The sequence below is a fragment of the Poecilia formosa genome, unplaced genomic scaffold (genome assembly GCF_000485575.1).
Source record: "Poecilia formosa unplaced genomic scaffold, Poecilia_formosa-5.1.2 Scaffold13, whole genome shotgun sequence".
NCBI classification, from domain to species: Eukaryota; Metazoa; Chordata; class Actinopteri; order Cyprinodontiformes; family Poeciliidae; genus Poecilia; species Poecilia formosa.
In genome coordinates this window covers 2,249,514-2,274,593 of record NW_006799952.1, presented here as the reverse complement: position 1 = coordinate 2,274,593, position 25,080 = coordinate 2,249,514, and the positions used below count along the sequence as shown (strand labels likewise).

Below are 25,080 nucleotides of genomic sequence, written 5' to 3'. Positions count from 1 at the left end.
CAGCAAAATACATAAGGGTTGCTCTAGACAGGAGCCTGATTGGGATGCATTTTAGGACTTCAAAGACTTTTCAAGGCTAGAAAAGTACAAATATTAACTGGAAAATGTCAGCCAACTGGTAGCTGCAGTGACAAACTGTTTAGTTGACCTACTGAATAATTGGATCTCGCTAAATCACTTGTTCAGAAAGAACCTCGCAACTTCTGCTTATGTATATAAAATGCAAAAGCATACTTAATGATACTTGCTCATGTTGCTATCAGACATTAGCCTGGTCACCGTGAGCACAACAGCGATGAAATCCCACTGGTTTTCCAACTGGAACACAGTTACTTTGGCATAAAGTGAATCTGAAACACGAGTTTCAACTTCTGAGTCAAAAATCATTAATCAAAACAGGAAAGAAGACATGAGCCATGCCTTTCTGTGTCCTATCATCTAGAGAGGCACCAAAGCTCAGGCGTCCGTGCACTTCGATCAGCCACAACATTAAATCACTGGCAAGTGAAGGAAGTAAAATTGCTTTGACGTTTGCAAAGAAAAAAAAACAAAGCTTTTCAGCAAGGTTAGACTGAATTATTCCCACAGTGTATTTGTCTGCTGCAGTTTTTCTTGACTCCAGGTGTTTGGCTGAATCTGAAAATGAAAACGACTTTTTGCACAGTTACAGTATCTGTGTCACTGGGTTTCATGATACACAGCTGCCACGCAGAAGTGAAGCATCGGTGGTTTGGTTTTAGTTGTTATTTTTAATTCCCCCTGTAAACTTCAGTGCCGTGCAAAAGTATTCAAATTCTTTAAATCAACTCACTTTATCTCACAAATTGCTATGCATTTCGCTGAGCTTCTATGTGACAGATAATCGTGTGCGGGATAAAATGATAGATGGTTTTCTAGTTTGACTACAAATGAAAATTGGAAAAGCGTGGCATGCATTTGTATTCCCCCTCTTTACTCGCACACCCATAAATAAAATGCAGTGCATCTAATTATCTTCAGAAGTCACCTAATTAGTGAATGTAGAAAAGCTCTGTGGGTGTGAGCGCCAGCAAATATACCAACTGTTGGTGGCACGATGTCACAACCGTCTTCTCAATATTTACCTTTGGGATGTTTATCTGTCTTCCAAGAGACAATAAAGCCACTGGTGTTGCTAAAATTATCCCTCCGCTGCAACCCAGTAAAACGTCCCTCACCTTTGGCAAAATGGAAATCACATCAGGGTGGGCCACAACGCATCCAAACACAGACACACACCCGCCTACGCAATCAAATTCAGCTCAGCTTGACGTAAGCGATGCAGGACATGTCAGGGCCTGTGTGTTTAGCGCCTCTCTTTCCGCATCGCTCACTTTCTCTTCTTCTGCTCCTGCTACCTCACAAAAAACAGGCTGGACTCCAGGGGACGGCACGGACAGCAGGGGGAAGACCTGCTCTGCCTCGTCAGCTCATTAAAGAAAAAGAGAGCGTGTGTGTGTGTGTATGTGTGTGTGTGCGTGTAGGTGTGCGTGTGTGTGTGTGTGTGTGTGTGGAGGAAAGTAGGGGGCATTAGTGTGGAAGAAGAGGTTGTAACACCAAATTGACCTTACTGCCATGCCTGAATGTGTGTGTGTGTGTTTCTGTCTATGTCAACACTTTGACATTAAATTGATTATCCTCAGTTGTGTTTATGAACAGTTACCTGGTGTAAAGACCAGTAATGAGCCTGCAAACACACACACACACACACACACACACACACACACACACACACACACAGTGAAAATATGCTCCATTTAAACTTTAAAACATGTGTTTCTGGAGTTAATGCTAATCACAATAATGGCTACTGCTACAATAGCTGGCAGACTTTTTCAAACTCCCCAACACACACACACACACACACACGGGGGAGAGAAAGAGAGTAAGGAAAAATAGCCAAATGTTTTACGGCCTCTTAAACTTGTCTGTAATAGCAGTCAGAGTGGCGTCAACACAGCGGTCTCTGGGGTTCCTCCGGGGGCTGCTAAATGGCTTTAGTAGCTGCAGTCACTCTGCAGCTCGCACAGAAACACTTAACACATCCTTACAACCCATAAACAACCGACACACACACACTGAGATTCTCACACACCCGAAGGATCGAGTCTACTTAGAAATTCAGGGGAAAAAAAACAAAACAAAAAAAACAACGCAGCTGAAGACGCACACACACACACACACACACACACACACACACACACACACACACACACGCGCACACACATATATTAATGCATGCGCTGTCTGCACAGAAACAATTAGCTGACTCAGGATTCAGGCTTTTCTTTTCTTTTCTTTTTTTTTTTTTTTTTTTTGTTGTGCGTCAGAAAACGTATGCATGTGACCCCTCGGGACCAAACAGCCAGCGTGCATTTATAGTTCTGGGATAAATGGAGCAGAAAAACCACATACTGTAATAACCAACACTCCCAGTAAGAAAGAGGCAGCAGGAGCAGCAGCAGAGGAATCAAACTGTAACCGAAGGATCTCTCAGTAGGGAATAAATGCAGGCTATCAGTAAACAAAAAAAGCCTCCTTATTTTTTCTCTTCTCTTCTTTTTTCCCCTCCCTTTCACCTCCTCCTGGCTGCAGGGCATTGTTCCTCTTTCAGTGACCCCTCTCTCCCCCCCTCCATCTTGGTTTCTCTAATCAGTGTACTTGTCTTCAAGCATCTTGTCACTGGACATCAGATGTAGAACCAGGACATAAATAGCAGCAGCTCTGGGACGGCACACATTTTTCTGTATCTGTCAGTGTCATCGTTTCTTGTGCCTCGTCATTTCCTCCCCTCCCGCCTGTGAAACCACTCAGTCTCTAGCAGGCATTTGCCCCCTTCTTCTTTTCTTTTTTTTTTTTTCTGTCATCAATCTCCTGTGCAATCTGTGACTCAGTCTCGACTCTCTGATACGAAGGTGATGCAAAAAGATAAGAGTCTGAGGCAAGCCAGCCTCTCTCTGTCGCTCTGACTTCAGCCTATGGAGGTTTTTCTTTTTATTTTTTTGAATTTGAAACTGGAGGAGTGTTTACGGGAGGGGTGGGTAGTGGTGGTGGTGGGGTGATGTCAGACAGTTAAACAGCCTCGGCTCACCAGGTGTTGACATCGCTGCGGCTAGACCCCGACCATCTGAACAAACACGAGCGATGTGTGCTGACACACAGATAGCAGATGCACGCAACCTTTACCATCGTAGCAGGTGCTGGGTAAGCGTGAAGTACAGTGTGTAACTGAGATGTGTGCTACAATAAAGAAAAAAGAATAACTGGAGGGATAGTTCAGAGATTAAAGGATTGCCTAATCTGTATCAGACTACAGATTAGGCCAAAGAAGTGCGGTTTTAGCAGCTGTTCCATTCACCACCTCTCTTTTATACTTGACTCTGACTGATTGTTGTATAAGCTGCGGAACAATCCCAGATGGCCTTTAAATCAGATTAAGTACTCAGATAGCTTCCAGGATTAAGAATCTATCTTCTTGATTAATCATCGGAATATAATGAAAGACTAATAAGAAAGTTTTGCAAATTTTGTTTTTCCACATTTCGTTCTGCTACACTCAAAAACTTTTATGTTTGTTATTCTGGGGTTTTTGGGGATAGTCCAACATAAGAGGGAGGAAAATTATACGAGTTTAATTTGTAATCCTGAAACAGAAAAGGTGTGGCAAAACCGAAAATTTACCAAGACATCGCTGAAAAACAAAACTGAAAGGCCGGACAACGAGATCCATAAGTCAGAAAAGAAGCCGAAAGGTTCACGGAGAAGCTGCACAAATTTGTGCTCAGGTAGGAGAGGACAATGATTATTAACACGCTCCACAAATTTGGCCTTTGTGGAAAAGTGACAAAAAGAAAATTACTGTTAAAAAAATCCTTCAAAGAAGTCCTGTTTGTAGTTTGCCACAAGTAACGAAGGAGCAACAAACAAAACCGGAAGATAGATGAAACTTTAAATAAGCTGCTTTTTTTTAACAGAAAACTAACTCTGCAGCACGATGTTGGCAGCATCATGCTGTGACAACATGGGGACAGTAAAGGACAGTGAAGCTAGTGAAGTCTGAGGAGAAAACGGTTGATGGTAAAAACGTCAATCCCGGAAGAAAACATGTTAGAGGCTTCCAGTAGGACAATAACCCCAAACAAACAACCAGAGATATAAAGGAATTATTCAGAACGTAGAATAATTATGTGTGTAAATGGACTAGTTCAAGTCCAAATCTAAAATCAGTTAATTTACGGCAAGACTTAAAAAAAAAAGTATTATTTTTTCCCCACTTCATAATTATGCACATTTTTGTTGCTTTATTATATTTTTAAAAAATCCAGAAAAATACACTGAAGTTTGTGACAAGACATGAAAAAATTTATTTAGTAAAGAATATTTTTGTAAAACACTCAAATGACTCTGCTGGCCGCTTCAAAATGGATTTTCATTTTCTATTGTGGGGTGAAGTTTAAGAAATTCAGTGGAAAAGGTAAAATAAATAATATATATAATTAACTATTATTTTACTCCTCTAAAAAAAGGAGTAAAAAAACGTAAAACTCTTGGTCACATAAAAACATGATAGATTTTCATGAGGATAAGTAGAATGTTTAAAAGTCCTGGTTTGGTCACGTTTTTCTGTGTGTCATTTTGAATGTGCTTAAATATTCTTTAAAATGAAATTGTTGCATGTCCACTGATCACAACAAAAAGCAGTGATCAAGCATATGTTCATAACTTCTACAGTGAAAAGGACTGACATGAATTAAGAAAAAAAAAACATATTTCAATATTTAGCTCATATTTTGTAAGGTGAGGAAATAAAGACGGTGAGGTGAATCTGAAGCCATCAGTTTACAGCCACTATATGAGAAGGAGGTAATTAAAGAGATTGGAGGTTTACACAGTAACCCCTGCTGAGCAGCTGGTCTATGGTAGGTCAGGAGCAGCACATGGTGCATGGTGTGTGTCTGCGTGTGAGTGCGTGTGTGTGTGTGTGTGTGTGTGCGTGTGTTGAGCTCCACCTGCGGGCTGTGTACACACACAAAAGCGACGGGATCCGCTTGACTGCTGCTGATGCGCCCGCCGGCATCTATCTCAGCCAAACAATACAGTTGCTGTTAAAGGTCCCGGATTAAAGAGCAACTCCTCTGTCTCCCAGGGGTGCTGGGAGACAACCATCAGGAGGAAACTGCAGGCTGACACACACATGCACACGTACCCACACACACACACACACACACACACACACCCACACACACACATAGCATGTATTTGTATACTCCTGAGTTATATGAGCAAACAGGTGCGGTGTTTAATCACTGACAAGTTTGACTAGAACAAGAAGCCACACAACAAGGAAGGAGCTCAAACACCTTTATGATCCCAAATCTCGCTGCTGTGCCAACACACACAATTAACTGTCCCTTACAGGAAGTGGATCAATCAGACTTAAAAATAAGAGCATGAATGCTCTCTGTGTACTTTCACATAGATTTAAAAGATTGCAGTTGTCTTGCTTGTTTAGTAGAAAATAATGCCTCAGAATGGTCGCCATTTTGTGAGTGGCAAGATCGCCTTAAAACGAGGTTGATGTGCAGCTGCTAACTGGGATTTCCTCATAAAGAGACATTCTAAGTTTACGCTCAATTAATATTGGATGAGTTGGGTTGGAGTATAAAACTATGTGTTCATTTCACTACAATAAAAGTTATTGTGTGAGATATAATATTAAACATCTGAACATCAAAACTGAAAAATGTATGTGACAAAATTAGCTTAAAATGCACTTTAATCCACCTTAGTCTCAAACTAGTTTAAAATATAATAGAAAACGGCGGAATTACAATTCTAACTATAGTCGTTAACTTTAAAAAAATATATACAAGTTACTTATTAATTATCTATTGTGAAATTGAGCCCATTACTGTTTTCTTTCAACAAAAAAGCCACGCACAACATGGCGCCGCCGTTGACGTATGATCGGAGCGCTCGTGCAACGTCTACTATCCCCAGCCTATGCTTGAGCAGCCCAACGTAGTTTTATTTGAAAAAAGCAGACACCAGAAGCTGCTTTATTCCTGCTGCCTTCACTCTTTCCATCAAGACGAACCAGTTTGATGACATACTGCTGACTGATTTAATCACACTCACTTTCAGACTTCATGGACTGAAAACAAGCTTCACTTCAAACAGTCCGTCCAACGCTAGCGAAAAGAGATTATGAACTGAAGATAACACCGCAGAATCATCAAAAGTATAAACGAAAGAAGCAGCAAAAGGAGTGAGAAAGTTTGACCAGCTTAATTAATCAGTAGGATGTCAGGAAAAAGCCGCATGTCGATGAAGCACCTTCTCAGACACTGATAATTAACAAACATTTGTGTTGAAACAACAGAAAACACAAAACTCACCACCTCACCGGAAGGATAGCACGCAATTTTTTGCGCATATCGCTTAAACAAATGACGGCTCTGTGCGCTGCGATGTACAATTTGATCCCCGGGACGAAATACTGTGCAGCACACACGGTGTGGAGATGTGGGGAGGAGAGGAGAACTCATTAACTGTCCTCTGAGAGAGAGAGAGAGAGAGAGAGAGAGAGAGAGAGAGAGAGAGAGAGAGAGATGGGAGGAAGGAGGAGGAGGGGAGTGAGCACCTGCTCCACTGATGCTCCCTGGAGAGATGGAGGGATGTGGGGAAGGAAGATGTGAGCCCAGACTGCAGATCCCTCACAGCCTGGACATGTTTACTGTCCACTGGAGACAATCAGGTCTGTTCCAGGCAGCTCCTCCTGCTGTTACCGCTGCTTCAGAGAGCTACTAACAGCCATATTTAACTAATTAGCAATAATACCAGTAACAGGCTGCTGCAGCTGCTAATAACCGTCCTTACCAACAGTAGAACTATTAATTATTGGATTCTGCTGAAATGTTAAAAATCTATGGCTATAGATTTTTCTTTCTCCACTAGGTGGCAAGATCCTCGTCCCGTGGGCATCTTGGCATATTGACCTAACTATATGTGAAAGTAACGTCGTCGGATATTCGCATATGCCTGGATTACAGCTCTGGAAAAAAAGAAACCACTGCAAAATTATCAATTCTCTGATTTTACTTTTTATAGGTGTTTGAGTAAAATGAACATTGTTCTTTTATTCTATGAACTACTGACAATATATCTCTGAAATTCCAAGCAAAAATTTAGTTTTTGTTTGCAGAAAATGAGAAATGATCAAAGATGCTGTGCTTTTAGACCTCAAATGATACAAAAACAAAAAAAAAACAAGTTCATATTCATTTAGAAACAACAATACTAATCTTTTACTACATACTGTAAATAGTACATACATTCAAAACAACTGATGAATTTTGATGATGATGATTATAAGAATAAGAAAACCTAAAAAGCCTCTGGCTGATCAAGACTGATCTGCAGAGGGGATTTTACCCTTTTCTAAAAGTAGATACTAAATCAAGGAGGATTGCACAATTAAAGGAACAGTGCAAAAAAAAAAAAAAGAGTAATGTGAGTATGGTTCAGGTAATGGAGCAGGTTGTCCATTAATTGCAAGGTTGGCAGTTTCTGTGCACACCCGTTTACAGAAGAGCCGCTGGGAAAGACGTTTGGGTAAAACACCTAGTAAAGCAGTTTGTGTATTTAAAAAAAAAAAAAAGTAATAAAAAAGGTGCTTCATAAGTACTGACCATCCATCATTATGGCTGAAACCGAAACAGCTTTTTGAAAATTAAAACTGTCAGCTTGTCCACATTTTATGTCCATGGTAGTCAGGGGCAACATGTGGCATAGCAGAGGCTGTTGGTCTCAATAAAATCACCAGGGTTCCCAACCCCAAACCACACAACTTTAGTACATCAATTACTCCCTCTTTCTGTCCTTTTTAGAGTTTCATATCACGTTGGACTACTTAGTGCTTTTGGTACAACACAACAAATACACACGCTAAAAAGAAAGGAGAAAAAGAGAATATTTAGACAGAATACAATAGAATAGAATAGAAATATCCTTGATTGGGGAAATTCAGGGTGTAACAGCAGCATCAAGTATGTAGGTTCACATTAAAAAGTTCAAAAAGTATTGTAAGAATTGTGAAGTATATAAAGAGAAACTAGATTAATAATAGTATACTGTACAGTAAGAACAAGATTACAACATAAAAATACTGTGCAGTTATCAGAAACAGCATACTCTGATCCAAGAGATGTGAAAAAACAATTATTATATATTATATATGTTATTATTATATATTATCCAGTGCAAACTTTATCTTGAGCATGATGTAAAGAACACATAAAAAAAAACTAAACAAAAAGACAAAGAAGTGGTTAAAAAGCAGTAGATAGGAGGGAGGCTGCAGGTTACTACATAAAGACTGAGCTATATATGGTCAGAAAGAAACATGAGCTGCCAGTAAAAATGTAGCCTAATCACAAAGAAAAAGCATAAAAATAATCCAACAGTGGTTGATATTTTGTTGTATGTTGCGAGTGTTGGCAAAATAATCTTGAAAAACTAAATTCTGCTACTGAAGCATGCATTGGAATCATTAAAGTTTGCAGGCAAAATATCACAACGTCACCTTTAAGGGACACAGCTTTGAGCTACATACTAAATAAGAGATTTTATAATTTATTCCTACCAAATGATTCGCCTTAAATAGACTTATGAGTTTCAAAAACAGTAAAATTGCTGTCTGTGTGGTGCAGCTGGCATGCAGCTATCACATCTGAGCTTCAGGTCTCAAGCCAGCTGCTTGCAGGGTTTCCTAGGCACATTGTTGGTTAAATGCTGTATAACTGCAACATTTGCACTCTTTGTTGTGTTCATTATCTGTATCTCAACACCAACTGCCAATTAAAGCCAAAAAAAAACAAAAAAAAAACTGGGAAAAACAATACCTGGTTCTTGGAGCTGGAGCAGAGAAACCAAAACAACCAAAACAACCAAAACAACCAAAACAGCGGCACACATTGTTTTGTCAGTGCCATTTCTGTTGCTCAAAGTAACTTTGCTTTATAGAAGCTAAAATCTGTTCTAGTTTTTATTTTGGGTCGTTGTCCTGTTGGGACACCTAAACGATTGTTTGTCTCAACAAACCAGCTGTTGAAATAAGACGAAGAATCTGAAGATACAGTCCTTCACAATTCTGTTCAGTTCTCATCTCCCTTCAGTGCACCATCGGGGCTTTCTCCCATTGAACTCGATTTCTCTGGCACAACTTCAACCGGGCACTTCTCTCTTCGCAGTGGAGGACGGTTGAGTAAATTTGAAATTATTAAGTCTATTTTGGAAAAGCTAAATACCACTTCAAGCAAGCATAAACATGTTCTTGCAGAATTGAAGAAGTTATTTTGAATATTGATGTTTCCATCAACCTTTTCTTCTGCGATACATCAAAATGTGCATAAGTGGAAAAATGTCGAAAGCCCCAAACTAATACGATACTCATCCCACATGGTAAAATTAAACTGCTGATGTTAAATATAATCATGACTATTAAAATGTTCTCACTCCGTTAAGGGAAAATAATCACATTTGAATAAGTTTGGCTTCATTATACAAGACTGTCCCTGGTTAGCTGGTGAAAATACAAACAAACTATCAGAAGGATAAAGAAATGGACATGTTCAGGAGCGTCTCCCTGTCATTGTGTGCAGTAAGTTCTCTCAGCCCGCTTCATTTACTCTAATATTTCAACATCTCCCCCGGGTCTTCTCTGCCTGTTTCTTTCCTGATTGTTCATCCCTTCATCTCCTCATCCCTCTCTTCACGTCTCCCAAGCAGCTGCTGCTTCACTTTGCAGCTACTTAACAGCTGTTTTGCATCAATTTGCGCTTCCGAGTGTAGATTTCTACCTTGTCCATCCTTCTAGTTTTCGATTTCCCTCACTCTCTCGTTCCCTCCTGTTTCCCCACTTGCTTTCCTGAAATAAACAGCCTTGATGTTCTTCTTCCAGACCTTCCACGCAGACTTGCTCAACACTAATGAAGAAATCCCACGCTAGCATGACTACAAGCCTCAAATTAGTCAATAATTCACACGGATTAACAGCCCTCGCTTTGGAAGCAGCAGGTTCAGGAGGAAGCGCTGGCGAAGAAAAGAAATAAGCAAGGCACCTCTATAATCCTCAAATCTCTCTCTCTCTCTCTCTCTCTCTGTGTGTGTCTTGTGCCCGGACCCACACAGGAGAGAAGAGGGGGAGAGAGCGCGTGTGTTTGTGTCTGCAGAGACTTGTGCAGTCTGACATGATTTATGGTTCGGCTGTGCACTGCAGGCAGACACTCTCGGTTTTCTCTGAGGTGGGTGTCTCACCTACATCCTTTGTGACCCATACAGGTTGTACATCTCTCTGAGTAAGTGTGTTTGCCAGGGGGGGGGAGGAGAGGAAGATAAAGTGTAATATGTGCGAGTGCAGGTGCAGGAACCTCTCGACTGAAAATGTGCCTCTCTGTTTGTATGCAGAGTTGGAGGTGAGAGGCTGTGGGAGGGTGGCGGGTGGAGAGGGGGGTCAAAGCTCGCAGAGGTGTGGGTTATGCTCGGCGAGGTGACTGTAGGATCCCCCATTAAGCAGTGCGTAAAAGAGGCCAAGCACAGAGGCCGTTATGAACTCCAGCAGTAATAGCTTCAGGAATCTCACCGCCTCTGGAGACCCGGTCATTAGCCTGCTCCTCTCTCATAAAGCCCTCTATCTATCACACACACACACACACACGCACATGCACACACACACACACATACATTTGTATGCAGACGCAGCCAGACACACCAAACACACAAGCAAAGCACATCCACTTCTTATTCATCTCTGCCGAAGGAGGGAATAATGCAGCAGATATAAGAACAATCCACCAAGACATCCACAGATGTCTTTGGAAAAAGGGGATGCACGTAAACACACACATGCACACGCACGCACGCACGCACACACACACACACACACACACACACACACACACACACGCACTCTCACAGACACAGATGCTCATTTACAAAAGCAGTGAAGCAAAATATCAGCCATGAACCCAAACCCCTGATTATTTAAATATATTCCTCCTCCCCCCACCCCCGGTGTCGAGCCGGGGAGACGCTGAAGCCGCCTGTTAGCTGTGGTCAGGTAGGAGATCACAAACAGAGACGCTGTCACATACATTGCTGCTGCTGCTGCTGCTGCTGCTGCTGCGTGGCCGGACAAGTAACGTAAGAGAAACCAAATCCATCCTCTGAGCTTCCAGTCCCAGTCTGCAGACACACCTCGTCTGTGCTGTGATTTAAACGGATGGCTCAGGAGTTTTACAGCCAGGTTCTGGTAAATGTTTACGAGCAGTCAGTATCTTACCCATGAAAGACAAAGCAGTGTGGAAAAAATATTTTGTGTCCTTACAGAAATCTTTTGGATTTTTTTGTTACAGTGCCATGTTTTGGACCACTGGACAAATTTCAATATCCTGAAGACACACAAGTTGTGATTCTTGGGGGGGGGTGTGAGGGGGCGGAAGCCATCTTGGTGTGTCACCCCTGCTGGCATCAGCTGACGTAAAGTTTGATTAAAATGGCCATTAGTTTTTTTACATCAATGTGCAGGGAGTTTTTTGATACATTCTTCACTGCAGAACTTTTTAATTCGGCCACATTAGATGGTTTTAATAATGAAAGACCTGTTTGGTTACTTGTTTATGTTCAGACTTTAACTAGGTCACTTCAAGACTTTATTATTCATTTGTTCTTTTATTTTTTTGGAGAAATTCAGAGGTGAACTTTCACTGACCTGCTGAGAAAACAACTTAATTTGACATTAAGGTAACACCTGTTGATTGAACTTTCTCCTTTCAATTAAGGAGGCCCTTTGCATCATACTGTCACCACCGTGCTTTACTGTTGGAATGACATGCTGTGTTATTTCATCACTAGATGCAGCAGGAGTCTCTTCAGTCCACAGAAAATCCTCCCAAAAGGATTACAGATCATTCAGATGGTTAACTTTTTGGCCAATGTTGTTCTTTTTCAGTAAGTCGTGTTTTTTTCTTTAGATCTGTCCCATGGAGGCCATTTTTGCCTTTTTGTCTGTTTCTTATTGTTGAATCATAAACACAGACTTTGGACCAGTGAGGTCTCCGTTGCTTGGTCTGGATTCTGAATCTCAGAGTAATCTTGGTTGGACAGTCGCTCTTGGAATGGTTTTCTACTCGTCCATCTTTTCTCTAGATAATGGCTCCAACTGAGGGTCACAGGAGTCCAAAACCCACAGAAATAAGTTTGTAACTCGTTCCAGACTGAGAGAAGTCAGAGACTTTGTCTCTCAAATATTCTTATCCACATAGATGCAAAGTTGGTTTGGGTAACTTTTTATTTAATAAATCCAATCGTCATATTCTACCTTTTGTATTTATCTAGGTAATATGTCCTAATAACAGCATGTGTCGTTATCTGAAACATTTAAATGTGACAACATGGTAAAACAGCAGAAATCTGTAAGAGATCAAATATTTTTGGCAACACCTGAAAAAGTTGCGTAAAAACCAGATTATACTGGTTCAAGCAACATCTACTTTATTGATTTTAACACTTTCTTTTCTTTAAGCCCTGATGGCTGTCTGTTAGCTTCAGGTTGTGTAATGATCTGGACTTTTACTAAATGACCAGAACAGTGAGGTTATCTAATGTAGGTAAGATATTTAACTACTTTTACCTTCTCCTCAAAATCCCTGAACTGTCCCTTTAATTCAGACACTGAAGAGCAACTGCAACAGCAGAAAGGGGATGTGTGCGCTCCCTATCCTGAGGCACTGGCACCAACACACATACAAAGTGCACAATGGCATCTTCCATCACTATGACCCTTCACACACAGACACAGACACACACACACCTACACACCCACACACACACACACACACACACACACACGCACGTACTCACACACACACACAGAAGGGAATCTTCATGCATGTGAGAATCACAGATATTCACATTCTAAAAGTAAATAACTATCTTTAACACGGGTCCCTCTAACCCACACAAACATGAATACAGTAGGTAAATCCACACGCACACGCGCGCACACACACACACACACACACACACGCACACGCACACACACGCACACGCACACACACACACACACACACACACACACANGGCAAAGGTAATACTGGAGTCAGTCACTCTGTCCTCAGGCACAACACACACTGAAAACATTACATTTACACACACACACATACATATGATGATGTGTACACACACACACACACACACACACACACACACACACACACACAGCACTGTAAAGATAAGCCCTAATCCTGTTTATTACCTCCTCCCTCTCTTCTCTCTCCCTCTCTTTTATTTTATCTCTCTCTCTTTATTTTCTCTGTCTCTCCTCTTCAAGCTTGTTTCAGCAGCAGCACTCACTCACTCACTCACTCGCTCACTCACACCATTATTTGTGCATTGCCAGTTTACCCCTGTGATGTTTGCTGGCCTGAGGCTGAGACGAGGAAACAGGGGAGGGGAGAGCTGATGTGTGCTGCTCTTTTCCAGCTCCGGCTCTGCTCACGTCCTGCAGAGAGAATTACCTTCCCTTTGTCTGCGTGAAGGGGCGGCTGCCTCCGCCATCTGTGCAGCGGATACAGTGGCAGGCATGTGTGCGTGTGGCGTGTGTGTGTGCATCTCTGAGGAGAGATACTCTCCACATTCTATGTGTGCATGCGTGTGTGTGTGTGTGTGTCTGTGTGTGTGTGTGTTTGTGTGCATGCACTCATGTGGGTGTATGTGTGCATTTCTGTAGTCTTTGACAATAAAGACATCTTGAAAGATTTGATGCGTTGAAGATTAAAGGGTCAGAGAATTACTGGCCTCACACTGAAAGTAATTGAGATGCTAACTTTGACAAAACACTCTCCTCTCCTCTCAACATTCATTTGGCTGCTAATCCAATTCTCTCCTCTCCTTCCTCCTCTTCAGCTCCTTATCAACTTTTATCCATCTACTTCTTCCTCCTCTCCTCCTTTCCCTTCTCTCCATTCCTGCCTTGTAAACCTCCCCTCCCTCCTCCAGCTCTCAAACCCATTTCCTTCTCTCTCCAGATGGGTGCCAGGGAGTAGCGGCAGCTTGCTGTGGTCAGGGCCAATTATTTACATAATTATGATCTCCCACTTAACCACATGATCCCTTACCTGGGCGTGGGCAATTAAAGCCTTCGTCATTATGCAGATTATGCAAATGCAGTCAGGGGCGGAACAAGGTTGCATGTGAGCAAACGCGGCTCTGTGAAGGCGCTTGTGTGTTGAAGGTTACTGACTCGATGTGTGCAACAGCATAAGGGTGGCTGGATTTTGTGTTTTTGTCCAACATACGGTTCTTTGCAAAGTTTGTGTTCTTTGCTGCCAAAGGAGCCAGATTTTAATGATCTTTATCAAGCTTTTCCTTTCAAGCTTCTGCTGATTGTGTACGACATGGAAAGTTTTCAACAGGGCAAGAATACTGTTTTTCTTTTTTTTTTTTTTTAGATTCAAACAAAGCGGACTGGTTGTGATTTCATTGCAGCTCCATCTGCACATTAAAAGTATTTAAGATAAACCTTAACTTATGCCATTACTTAGTTTCTCTGTGAGTCTGGAGTGGTCGAGGGTGAAGTTTTCCTTCATACGTTGGGGTTTTATAAGAGAGTTTTGTCATGATTTGTGTATTAGATGGACCCAAGTGGAGACCAGATGACTTAATGGAGAAAATTTATTACAAAAGAACATACTGCAACCCAGAAATCAGCATGAGGGGGACCTGGAAGACATCTGACAGGAAGCAATGAAGCAACTGGAGCACCGGGAAACCAGCATGAAGGAAGCAGACAATGGAGAACTAGAGAATCTGACGAAGAGCTGAGAAAGCTAAAAGACTTTGAAGTACTGAGAGGGTTGACAAGTGGCACGAGAGGCAGGTGTGACAAAGCGAGACAATGTGGACGCCCTTAGCAACAATGACAATCCAATAACAAAAACAAGGGGAAAAAAAGAATAAGAAGAGCTGAAAATCGAATTGGATTCAGGTGTGTAGGTTGCAGATCCCTGTGCTGTGTGATTATTGTTCTTGTGGTTGTGCTTGATCTGTAATAGGTTCAAAGTTCACAGGGAGTGGATTATTATCCCAGAACAACTATTTTCACTTCCTGTTTTACTTTCTCTTCTAGCTGATGTTTAATTAAGCGCAGACATTAGCAACTAAAGTTTCAAAAACTTCTCAATCATCTATGTGAAAAAAGAAAGTACACTCCATTTCATAAAGGTGGTTTATACATACATATCTGCTGTATCTCCAGATTTTTTTTATGGGCTTTGCAGGAGGAGGGGGGATTTTTTTTTTTTTATCAAAAACAGCATAGTGAAATATGTGGCTTGTATTTTTTTTAATGTCACTTTAACACACAAATATGTGCTAGCAAAAAAATACACCATTTCCGAAAGTTGCTAAAAGAAAAAATACAATGCTGTTTAAACATAAAGAACAAATGAGAAAGAAAGACAAAGAAATTTAAAAATTCTAGAAACTTAAGACGGTTTCTTTTTAGTGAGAAACCTAGTGAGTGAATGATAAAAGTAAAGGATAAAAAAAAAATATTTATCGTTACTGATTTGTGGGATTTAAGTACTAAAACTAGAACTCAGCTTTGTTTATTTCAGATTTAGGTTTGGTATCCACACTAAAGTCTGGATTAGTTGTTGCTGCATGTTTTCAGAAAAAGCAGAAACAGAATAAATCCAAAAACAAAATACTGTAAATCTCCCTGCATAGGCAGCTTCTAGTGTGTGTGTGTGTAGGCGTGTGTGTGTGTGTGCATGCGTAGAAACCCGTGCAGGTTCGCTGGAACCTGCTAACCTGCCGCAGCCAGGTGGCAGACAGGGCCGTGCCCGTGGGTAATCAACAGGCTCTTTAGTGAAGCGGCATCATTGATCGTGCATGTGTGTCTGATTGTGTGTGTGTGTCTGTGTGTGGGCCAGGAAACACTCATGCTTGCTGCTCTGAGGACTGTGAACCTTACAAAAGGAGGCACGTGTCAGCAGACAGCTGTGTTATGAACTGTGCGTATCCTTTCAGAGGCAGTTTGTTTAAAATACCCCAGTCCACTTTAGATGTGGCTTGTTATGAATAGGGCAACATGTCATGGCCATTACAGTTTTTGTATTTATTTAGCTTTTTTGCTGTAAATTGTGATTTGATACACACAAGGCATAAGGCAACTGATTAGAGTTGTTTTGCATATGTCAATTTTTGTGTTTGTTTTTCCCTATTTTTTATGTTTCAATCCAATTTCTTCAATTGTGTTTGTCTGCAGCTAAGAATTTAAGTAAAAAATACTGCATGGATATTAGGAAAATATAACAGTATGAATATCGGGGAGGTTTGTGGGGAAAAAGACAAAGCAGACTGAAATGGCCAAAATTCAGTATCAAAAACCTTCAGCAATCATTTTAGGCAAAGATTTCTGAACATCCAGAGGATTTTCAGGGCACAGATGGTTGTGCCGGACAGCTGATTAGACTAATTCAGAAACTGTAAGGCTGCTGGGATTTTCCTGCACAACCATCATCTAAGGCTTGCTGGAAATGGTCAGAAAAAGAGAAAATATCAAGAGAGCATCAGCGACGTGGACACAAATCTCAGATGGTCAAATAACAGAAAGCCAGCAGTGGCTTGAAACGTTACAGAACATTATCTCTGAATCTCTGTCAGCTAAGAACAGGAAGCGACAATTACCACAAATTCACACAAATTTAATAGATTTCCAGAAGAGTTTCAGGTAGAGTCACACTTTGGTGTAAACAAATTGAAAACATGGACCCAGTAGCGGTATTGGAGATGTTTTCTTAGCACATTTTGGGAACTTTACAACCAAACGACCTTCATTTAAACACCACAGCTCACACTGCCCTTCTGATGGCTACTGACCACAATCCCTGTCGCAAAGTGCAAGGGACTTTAAGTTGGTTTTTCAAACATGACAATGAGTTCACTGTGCTCCGGTCGGGTCAAACATCACCAGCCATCCAGTTGATGAATCCGCAGCAGCTACGGGATGCTATCATGTAAATATGGACCAAAACTGACCCCATATTGAAAGGATGCAAGACAAATTTGTGATTCCCCAGTTATTCCCCAGTTATGGTACAGAAACTGGTTCATCCTGTCTAGGTTGTGTGCAATTTATCTAAGAAGTCGGAGCTAGGACAATTTGAAGTCTCACCTGAGCTGACCTCTTTCTATTTCCAAGTCAGAAAACCAGAGGAACACGCTCCTTGGTTAATTACATTTGCCATTACAAGACACTCAAACGCTAAAGGAACATGTTCACAATTAAATTTTATACAGAACTGTGCATTCCTCTTCTCTAAAAAAAATACAAACCATCAGAAGTGCTAATAAATAGTTAATAGCAACTTTCACAAACTACAGGTTCGATACTGAGCTCAACTTTTCCAGGCGAAAGTCCAACTTTAAGGAGGTCTTGTTTGTTTCATTTCTGATTAAAAACCATCATAAAAAATCACCACCAAGCTGATATTGTTCAATTTTAGTACCTCTTGTTATGTCATTAACGCAAATATGCAAAACACAAAATTACCAGTTTTTGAAAACTTTGTAGTTTAAGTCTAGCAGTGAAAATCCCCGCTTTACTACCCGGTTGCGTTCTCATAATCGTCGTACGTTGGCCAGTGAATAACAAAATATATGCTCAGCATAAATCTTTGCCAAGAAAAAAGATTAACATATTTGCTTAGCAGAGGGGAAAAAAATGAAACCTCTACATGTTTTACTTGTCTGGAAGTACAGATGTTTGGCTTTTTATTTTTGCTCATTTGCTTGTGTTTTCTAGAGGCAGCCATCCTGTTTGGGACATTAACGTCTGCAAATTTTATCTGCTGTTTTCTGCGTTTAACTCCTCTTTCCACCATCTGCTCATTATTGCACATCCAACTGCTTATTACAGTTTTAGTATTAGTGCCGGTGCATGCCGTGTCTTTGTGCCTCGTTCTGTGAGTGTGAGGAAGAGAGGATGAGAGTTACCAGCAGTTGCAGTGATCACCTCAGGTCAAAACCTGCTGGCATTTATTCACGTCTCCACAACCCAGAGGGCACACAGCTCTTGCGTGTGTGTGTGCGCGCGTATGTGCGTGTGAGTGTGTGTGAGATCTGAAGCTTTTTTGCTTGTTCTAAATGAGTTTAAAGATTGTATAATGATGTTGCGTGTGTGAGCGTGTGTGTCGGCTTGTGTTGTCAGTGAGTCCTCTGTTAATTAAGAGCTCATTAGTGACACCAGCTCTTTTACCAATTAGCATTAACTTGCCTTCTTGCTCAGTTGTTTGTTTTCCTTGTTGAAAATGTACTAAAGATTCTGTTTTTATTAATTTCGCTTTACTCATACATCTTTGTTGGTTTGATTTTCTCCGTCCCCGGAGGTTAAGAAAAGATGAAAAACTATTTTATTTATGACTTCCTTTGTACTTTTGTCTCGGTGAGAGATAGTCATCCAGCTGCTGCATGATGTGTGTGGTTTTTATCTCCTCCATGTTGTCATGGTCTTTTATTCATCTCATTAATAACAGCGCCCTTGAGGTGGAGCACCGTGACCCTGTTTCCATCGCTGTTGAGCACCAGCACGCTCACGGTGCCGCACGGAAATGCATACAAACACACAATCAGCAGCACAGGAGATCCTAGCAGCAGGCACCCCCACCCTCCCTGGAGGCAGCACCCATGTCAGCTTCCCGCTCTGCTGCACAAAGAGAAAATGAAAGCAGAGAAGTGCAAAGTCAGAGCATGCAGATGCGAAACGCTTTGATTTGACCCCCAAGGACCAATAATATCATCCCTAAAAAAACTGATGAAAAAAGTTACACATATGAATGTTTGTCCTGCTTTAAATATGTCAAACTACCGATTCAGCCTGAAATATTTATGTCAATTATTCATTGCATTTTCAGGAAAGGACAGTATGTCACGTACTTAACTAGGTGGTTAAAAGAATACTGACATATTACCCTGAAATACTTTTAAAAGAGTATTTATTTTTATTATTAGAAGGGTCTGTGATTGGGAACGTGTTTTCTAGTTGTTTGATTGTTAGGTTTAAAAAAAGAAGTAATTCCCACTCAAAGTGCTTCTGAAAATCTATTGTAAAAGTGTTATGTTGTAATGTTTTTACACTATAAACAGGTCAGTCTCTTCAAACTAATTTATACATCAAATCTTCTTCAAATTCGCTGTAACACAGACCAACCCGCATGAGATGTTTCCTGCCAACAACCATATAAATAACTCTTTGAATAATTTGAATTAATATGAGTTACAACAACATTTAATTTTCCTTAGGTATAAATAAGGCATTTTTGAATTTGAACTACTAATTATATTTTTCAGGGAGCGTATTTCATGCACTTCACTGGCCATCAAAAAAATAATAATAATAATAATAACAATATATTTGTATTTCTTTGTGGTTGCTTAATGATACAGCAACAATCAAAGAAAATATTAGCCTTTGTAGGCCAAAAATAATAATAGTAAAAAAAATAACTCAGCAAAAAGTAATCTGCTCTTTTTGGTTTTGTATAAGCCAGAGGTAATAGCAGAGTACAGCTAGCTGCTGCAGGAAGTTAGAAAGTTCTAGTCTAAACTTATAACTTACATCTACTAGTTGCTTTTAAGGTTTGGGATTGCCAGTAAAAAATCTTTTAAACAGCTTTGTGACAAACGTAGATTACGTCGATTGTGGTCAGTGGGTTTGTTAAATTTGGTGTTGCAGCAGTCGATGCGTTTATACATTACACCCTGTTTTATTTTTGACCATTGATTCACAGTTTCCACAAAGCAGCAGATAAGATCCCGAGGCCAAAAGCAGAGTGAATGTGCTGCATCCATCTGACATCTGTCATAAATCACACGGCTCTGCGTCCTTGTGGTTTGAACACATATCATGGAAATCAATGCTGGGGTCAAGTCGAACACTTTCATGGTGCCCTCGAAAAATACCACAGCAGCCAATAAATACGACAGGCTTAAACACACGTCAACTATCTGAATTTCTCACCCTATTGACTCGCAACGATAACGTAAGCGTGCATGAATCGATCGAAACACAAACGCCAAAGAGGGGATTCTTCATGTGGACAATGCAGCGAGGATCTGTCCATCTCTATCAAAATGTTGTATTTAAAGTATTCTTACTGTTGTTAGGATCTTTACCCAGCCTGCAATAGAGAAAGACGTATAATAATATGGATTTAGTCAAAAATTATGAAACTTCAATGTAAAGAATCAGTCTTGACTGTATCATAAACTAGACAGAATTTAAAGGTGTTAATCTGCAAATGTTGTATTAATCTGAGAAGCAGCCAAGAGACCCATGATAACTGTGGAGGAGCTGCAGACCCCCACAGCTCAGGTAGGACCACCTGGTGACAAGACAACTGTTAGTTGCACACTCCACAGATCTGAACTTTCTGGAAGTGTCCTAAGATTAAGTGCTGAAAGAAAAGGTTCAATCTGCAGGAGGAGTTGAACAATAAACGTTTGGGCTTACATGCAAAATGTTATAAATGCTGAATCCAAAGCTGATGTTCACACACACACACACACACACACACACACACACACACACACACACACACCCACACACACACACACACACACACACACACACACACACACACACACACTCCCTAATACATATACAGACCAACCCGCTCATACATTTTTATTTTTTTATTTTTTGCAAATACTGGGTAGAAACTGAGAGTAAGTGTCTGGATGCAAATGTGTGACATGGTTTCGGTTTTGAGGCTGTCTGAAAAGTAAAAAACCATGAAAGCTTCATCTTCTACTCGACCAAAGCACAGAAATGTTGTGCTGCGTCAGTCCACCACATAAAAATGCTAATAAAAACAGTGAAGCTGTGGTTTTATTTTGACAACATGTGAAAAGCGTTGAGGGCAATAAATATTCTTTTAAAAGCCTTGAAGTCATTCATTTACCACCCCCTGCTGTAAATACATGCTAAATGGTCACATACCGACTGAAAACACTGTCCAACAAATGAATTACTTTCCACTTAGAGAAATTGCACCCAGATTGGTGCTTTTTTAAGCTAAAAAAGAAAAGGCACATGTTGACCATTACATTTTAATATTTCTTTACTGAAAACACATTGCTTTTGTTCATGAAGCCACCAAAGCACATAACATTTGCACTTTAAAATTTGAGTTCTAGTTTTATTTATTAGTACCAGAGATCGGAACGCTGGTTTTCCTGAAATGGCATAAAGTTTTGTTTTAAAGTATTGTCGGGATCCTCTGTGAGGCCTCTGAAAATAAAAAGGAAATTGCTGTGATATGTGCGTGTGTGTGTGTGTGTGTGTGTGTGTGTGTGTGTGTGTGTGTGTGTGTGTGTGTGTGTGGTTCATCTCTGCAGGGGGTCCTGGGAGCAGAGGATAGCAAAATGCCACCCTCTTCTTTTCTGTGTGATCGCGTCATGTTAAGGTCACAATGTGCTCAGGGTAACAATGGCTAAATGTGGCTCACACAACTAGCTGCCTTTATTGTTCCCTTCAATATTTATTCCTCATCCAGTCTCACTCAGCTGTGCTTCTTACACCTTGACTAATCACACCGTAATCACTAAACACACGCACACACACACACACGCACACACACACACGCTTTCCCCCTCACCCTCCACATTGTCAAATGATCATTGAGGAGCGAGCGTGTGGCTGACACAGTCTCCACAGCAACGGCAGTTAGGACCAGGAAGGGGGCTGGGACATCTTCAAATGTGTGAGTGATGAGAGCTCACACACACACACACACACACACACACTCATAGAGAGTGGCATAAACAGGTGCACACGGCCACACACAAAGGTGCCAGCTTTGACAAGAAACCCATTTACACACACTCGCACAAGTTCATGCACAAGCGCACAACATGAGACCTGGGGAGCTGAAAAACGGGGGATGAAAGTCGAAGAGGAGGGAGGAAAAGAGGGGAGTGTTGCTCCCTGGTGAGATTTTCTTCTTCTACTACTTCTTCTTCTTCTTCTTCTTCTCCTCCTTCTTCTTCTTCTCCTTTCGTCCTGTCTCGTTCACATGAGCACAGGAGGCACGCAGAAATATGGAAACAGTGACAAAGCAACACATAATCACCCAGATTCAATCATTTATGAAAGCAGATGTATAATTCAATAAGCAGCATGAAAGATTCACAAGGCAGAGAGCATTGTTTAATCTGGCCCACGCCCTTTAATTGCCCCCCTAACCGCCGCCCCCCACCCCCTCAACCCCATTAGCCCCCACTTTCCCTTGTCTTCTGGGCTCCTTACACCTCAGACTGGATTTTAATCATTGACCAAAGACAACAAGGAGTTAGAGTTCAGAAGGAAAACACGTCTGACCTCATGCAGACAGAAATCCGTACAAACCCAGTTTCTTTCCTTTCCTTTCCTTTCCTTTCTTTTCCTTTCCTTTCCTTTCCTAAACTTGTCATTTCTAATCCTCTCTCTGGCTGCTGTATCTTCGCTGACCTCCTCCTCCTCCTTTTCCTCCTCCTGCTGCTCCTCCCTGCAGCTTAATTCCCACACTCAACTCTCAGACATGTTTAAGCACCTTTTTTCAGGTAACCTCACACCTGCTTCCACTCCGACACCTGCACATCACACAGTTGTTACCAGTTCACTACTACTGACAAAAAGACGCCGCTGCTGTTTGGCGAAAAGCTTTAAAGCAAAAATAAAATGACTGTCTAAATTTACATTAACGTCACTTTCTTATAAATAAATACATACTGACATCAGTCAGCCTACAAGTCAAATGCATCTGAATCACGTGAGAAAAACTAGGATTACTTTCTGTATGTTGGCTCATTTTCTAAGTTGCAGCACAAAATCATGAGTTTCTCTATGCAGAAAGCAGCTGAATATTAGTTATGAGTCAGACTGAGAGAAAGAACGTGAATAAAAGTGAAAGTAAGATCCGCTGTTAAAATGTTTGCGCTTGTTCTTCCTTTGGCGACGATCAAAATGATGGAACAAAAGCGCTTGTTTCACAGGTTAAAAGTGCCCGAGACATGAATCGCATCCAGAAAAGAGGATTTAATTACAAGTAAAGTGAACTGCCAGCAGCAATTCTGGTTAAAAGGGTCTTACCTGCGAGGTAGAAGTGCGGCGTCTTTAATCCAAACATGATTCCCAGGTTTCTGCTGCGCCGACTCAGAGAGTCCGGGTCACAGGACTGAGCTGTTTCCTGCTCCCCTGTCTGCTCCCTTCAGGCCCTTCAGGAGGTGTGTGTGTGTGTGTGTGTGTGTGTGTTGTTGAGGTGCAGCAGGAGGGAGGTCAGCCACTCTCTCCCCTCCTCCTCACCTCCTGGAATGAACCCGAGCAGAGAGCGGAGAAGAAAGGGAAGGCGTTCAGATGGAGGGAAGAGAGGAAGGGAAATGAGCTGAGGAAGGGTCAGAGTGTGCCATCTTTCTCTGAGGAGACAGCCTGGAAGGGGAGAGGCTCTGAGAGGAGTTGGGAGGGTGACAGAAAGGGTAAAAAAAAAAAAAAATAGAAAGCAGATAGAAAGAGTCTTCAGACGGTGTCCCTCTCCTCTTTTTTTAAGTCCTGCGCTTTGTAATCCCTTCCTTGTTATTCACTCAGCGGCCTCTTGCTCATTTGCCGTATATAATGGTCTGTTTTTGTGCTCCTCTGTTCTCTCTACTCCTGCTTCATCCTCTCTCCTTCGCCTCAGTCCCACCACTGACTGCTCAGATCTGCTAGGAGGAGGAGGAGGAGGAGGAGGGAGGAAGAGGGGGTAGAGGAGGAGAATCATCAGACACATGAGTGAGGGAGAGATGAATGACTTTGTGTTAGTGCACATACAACTCCCTGTGTGTTGGTGTGTGTGCGATCTGAAGAAAGGAGGAAGGATGATGGAGCTGGTGTGAGTAAAGAGAGAGAGAGAGAGAGAGAAGGAAGGAAGGAGGAAGAGAGGCGAGAGGGTGTTGATGCACTTCTCATTATCAGTAGATTGGACTTGTGCCTGAGTGACAGCTGATTCATCATGGGAGAGAGAAAGAGAGAGAGAAAGAGAGAGAGAGAGAGAGAAGGAGGGGGGTAAACCTGCCCTTAAGCATCTGCTTCTTTCTGATCTCCTCTTTTTCTCATCTTCTAGTCCAGAAAATCTACTCAGATTTGTTCCAAAAGTTCACAGCTTTTACGTTCCTACCCCCAAAACTGATCAGAAAATCTCTCTCTCTCTCTCTCTCTCTCTCTCTCTCTCTCTCTCTCCCTCTTTCTCTCAGGGCATTTGATCCTCCATGGTGTTTCTGTGGAGCCCTGCTCACTGGTGGCACCGCGTCAGCGCCGCAGAGTCGTTTTGCCTCTTGTGGTTTCCGTCTGTGAGTCTGCGGCAGCCTGGAGGAACCTGGCCCGCTCTATCGCTGTCTCCATCTCCACAGAGGAGCCTTCATTTCTCTCTGTCACTTCCCCTCTCGCACATATGGTGCACACAGCTTTTTCTCTCTCTCTCTCTCTCTCTCTCTCCTTCCCTCTCTCTCTCTCTCTCTCTCTCTCTGCTCCAGCGCACACATTCACAACGGAGGCATGAATGTGCAAATTATTTTTCCTCCACTTTGTCTCATCTTTTCCTTGTGAGGTGAGCAGGAACGTGTGCTAGAGATGAGATTGATTGAAGATGGTGAAAGGAGCTATCAATAACCCTGTTTATCTCTGGCGGATCAATGAGGAGAGGCAGCTGCAGGACGCCATGTACAGAAGGCGCACACTTGTAACCTTTAACAAACAACAAAGTATTGAGTCATCCCTCACTTCTGTTTTGCTTTGAAAGCACCTGATTTCTTTTTCTGAGCTTCTAAAGTGGTTTTGGTCTTAAGTTTACAAAGGGTTTTTGAAAGTTTTTTGTTTTTTTTCGTCTTTAGCTGCTTTCTCATGGCTGTTCAGCTGATCACTTATTGTTTGTCAAACCAATTAACTTTGACCCATTTAGGAACAACTTGAATACCACATAGACGTTT

General features: G+C 41.5%; 1 protein-coding gene across 4 annotated transcripts in view; it reads right to left on the bottom strand.

The window, feature by feature from the left end:
• The window catches only part of LOC103133725 (genetic suppressor element 1-like), a 44,541-nt gene extending 20,726 nt beyond the window's left edge, over positions 1 to 23,815 (bottom strand). For 2 of the 4 annotated variants that reach the window (XM_016668105.1, XM_016668106.1), the window contains exon 1: positions 6,425 to 6,556. Coding sequence is in view for 1 of the 4 variants with exons in the window: in XM_007545598.2 (XP_007545660.1) it covers positions 23,213 to 23,249 (37 nt within the window). In the remaining 3 variants the exon portion in view is untranslated. Of the gene's footprint in view, positions 1 to 6,416; positions 6,557 to 23,212 lie in introns of those variants that run through there. The other 2 variants (XM_007545598.2, XM_007545599.2) reach the window with 2 other exon arrangements.
• Between the last annotated feature and the right edge of the window lie 1,265 nt (positions 23,816 to 25,080).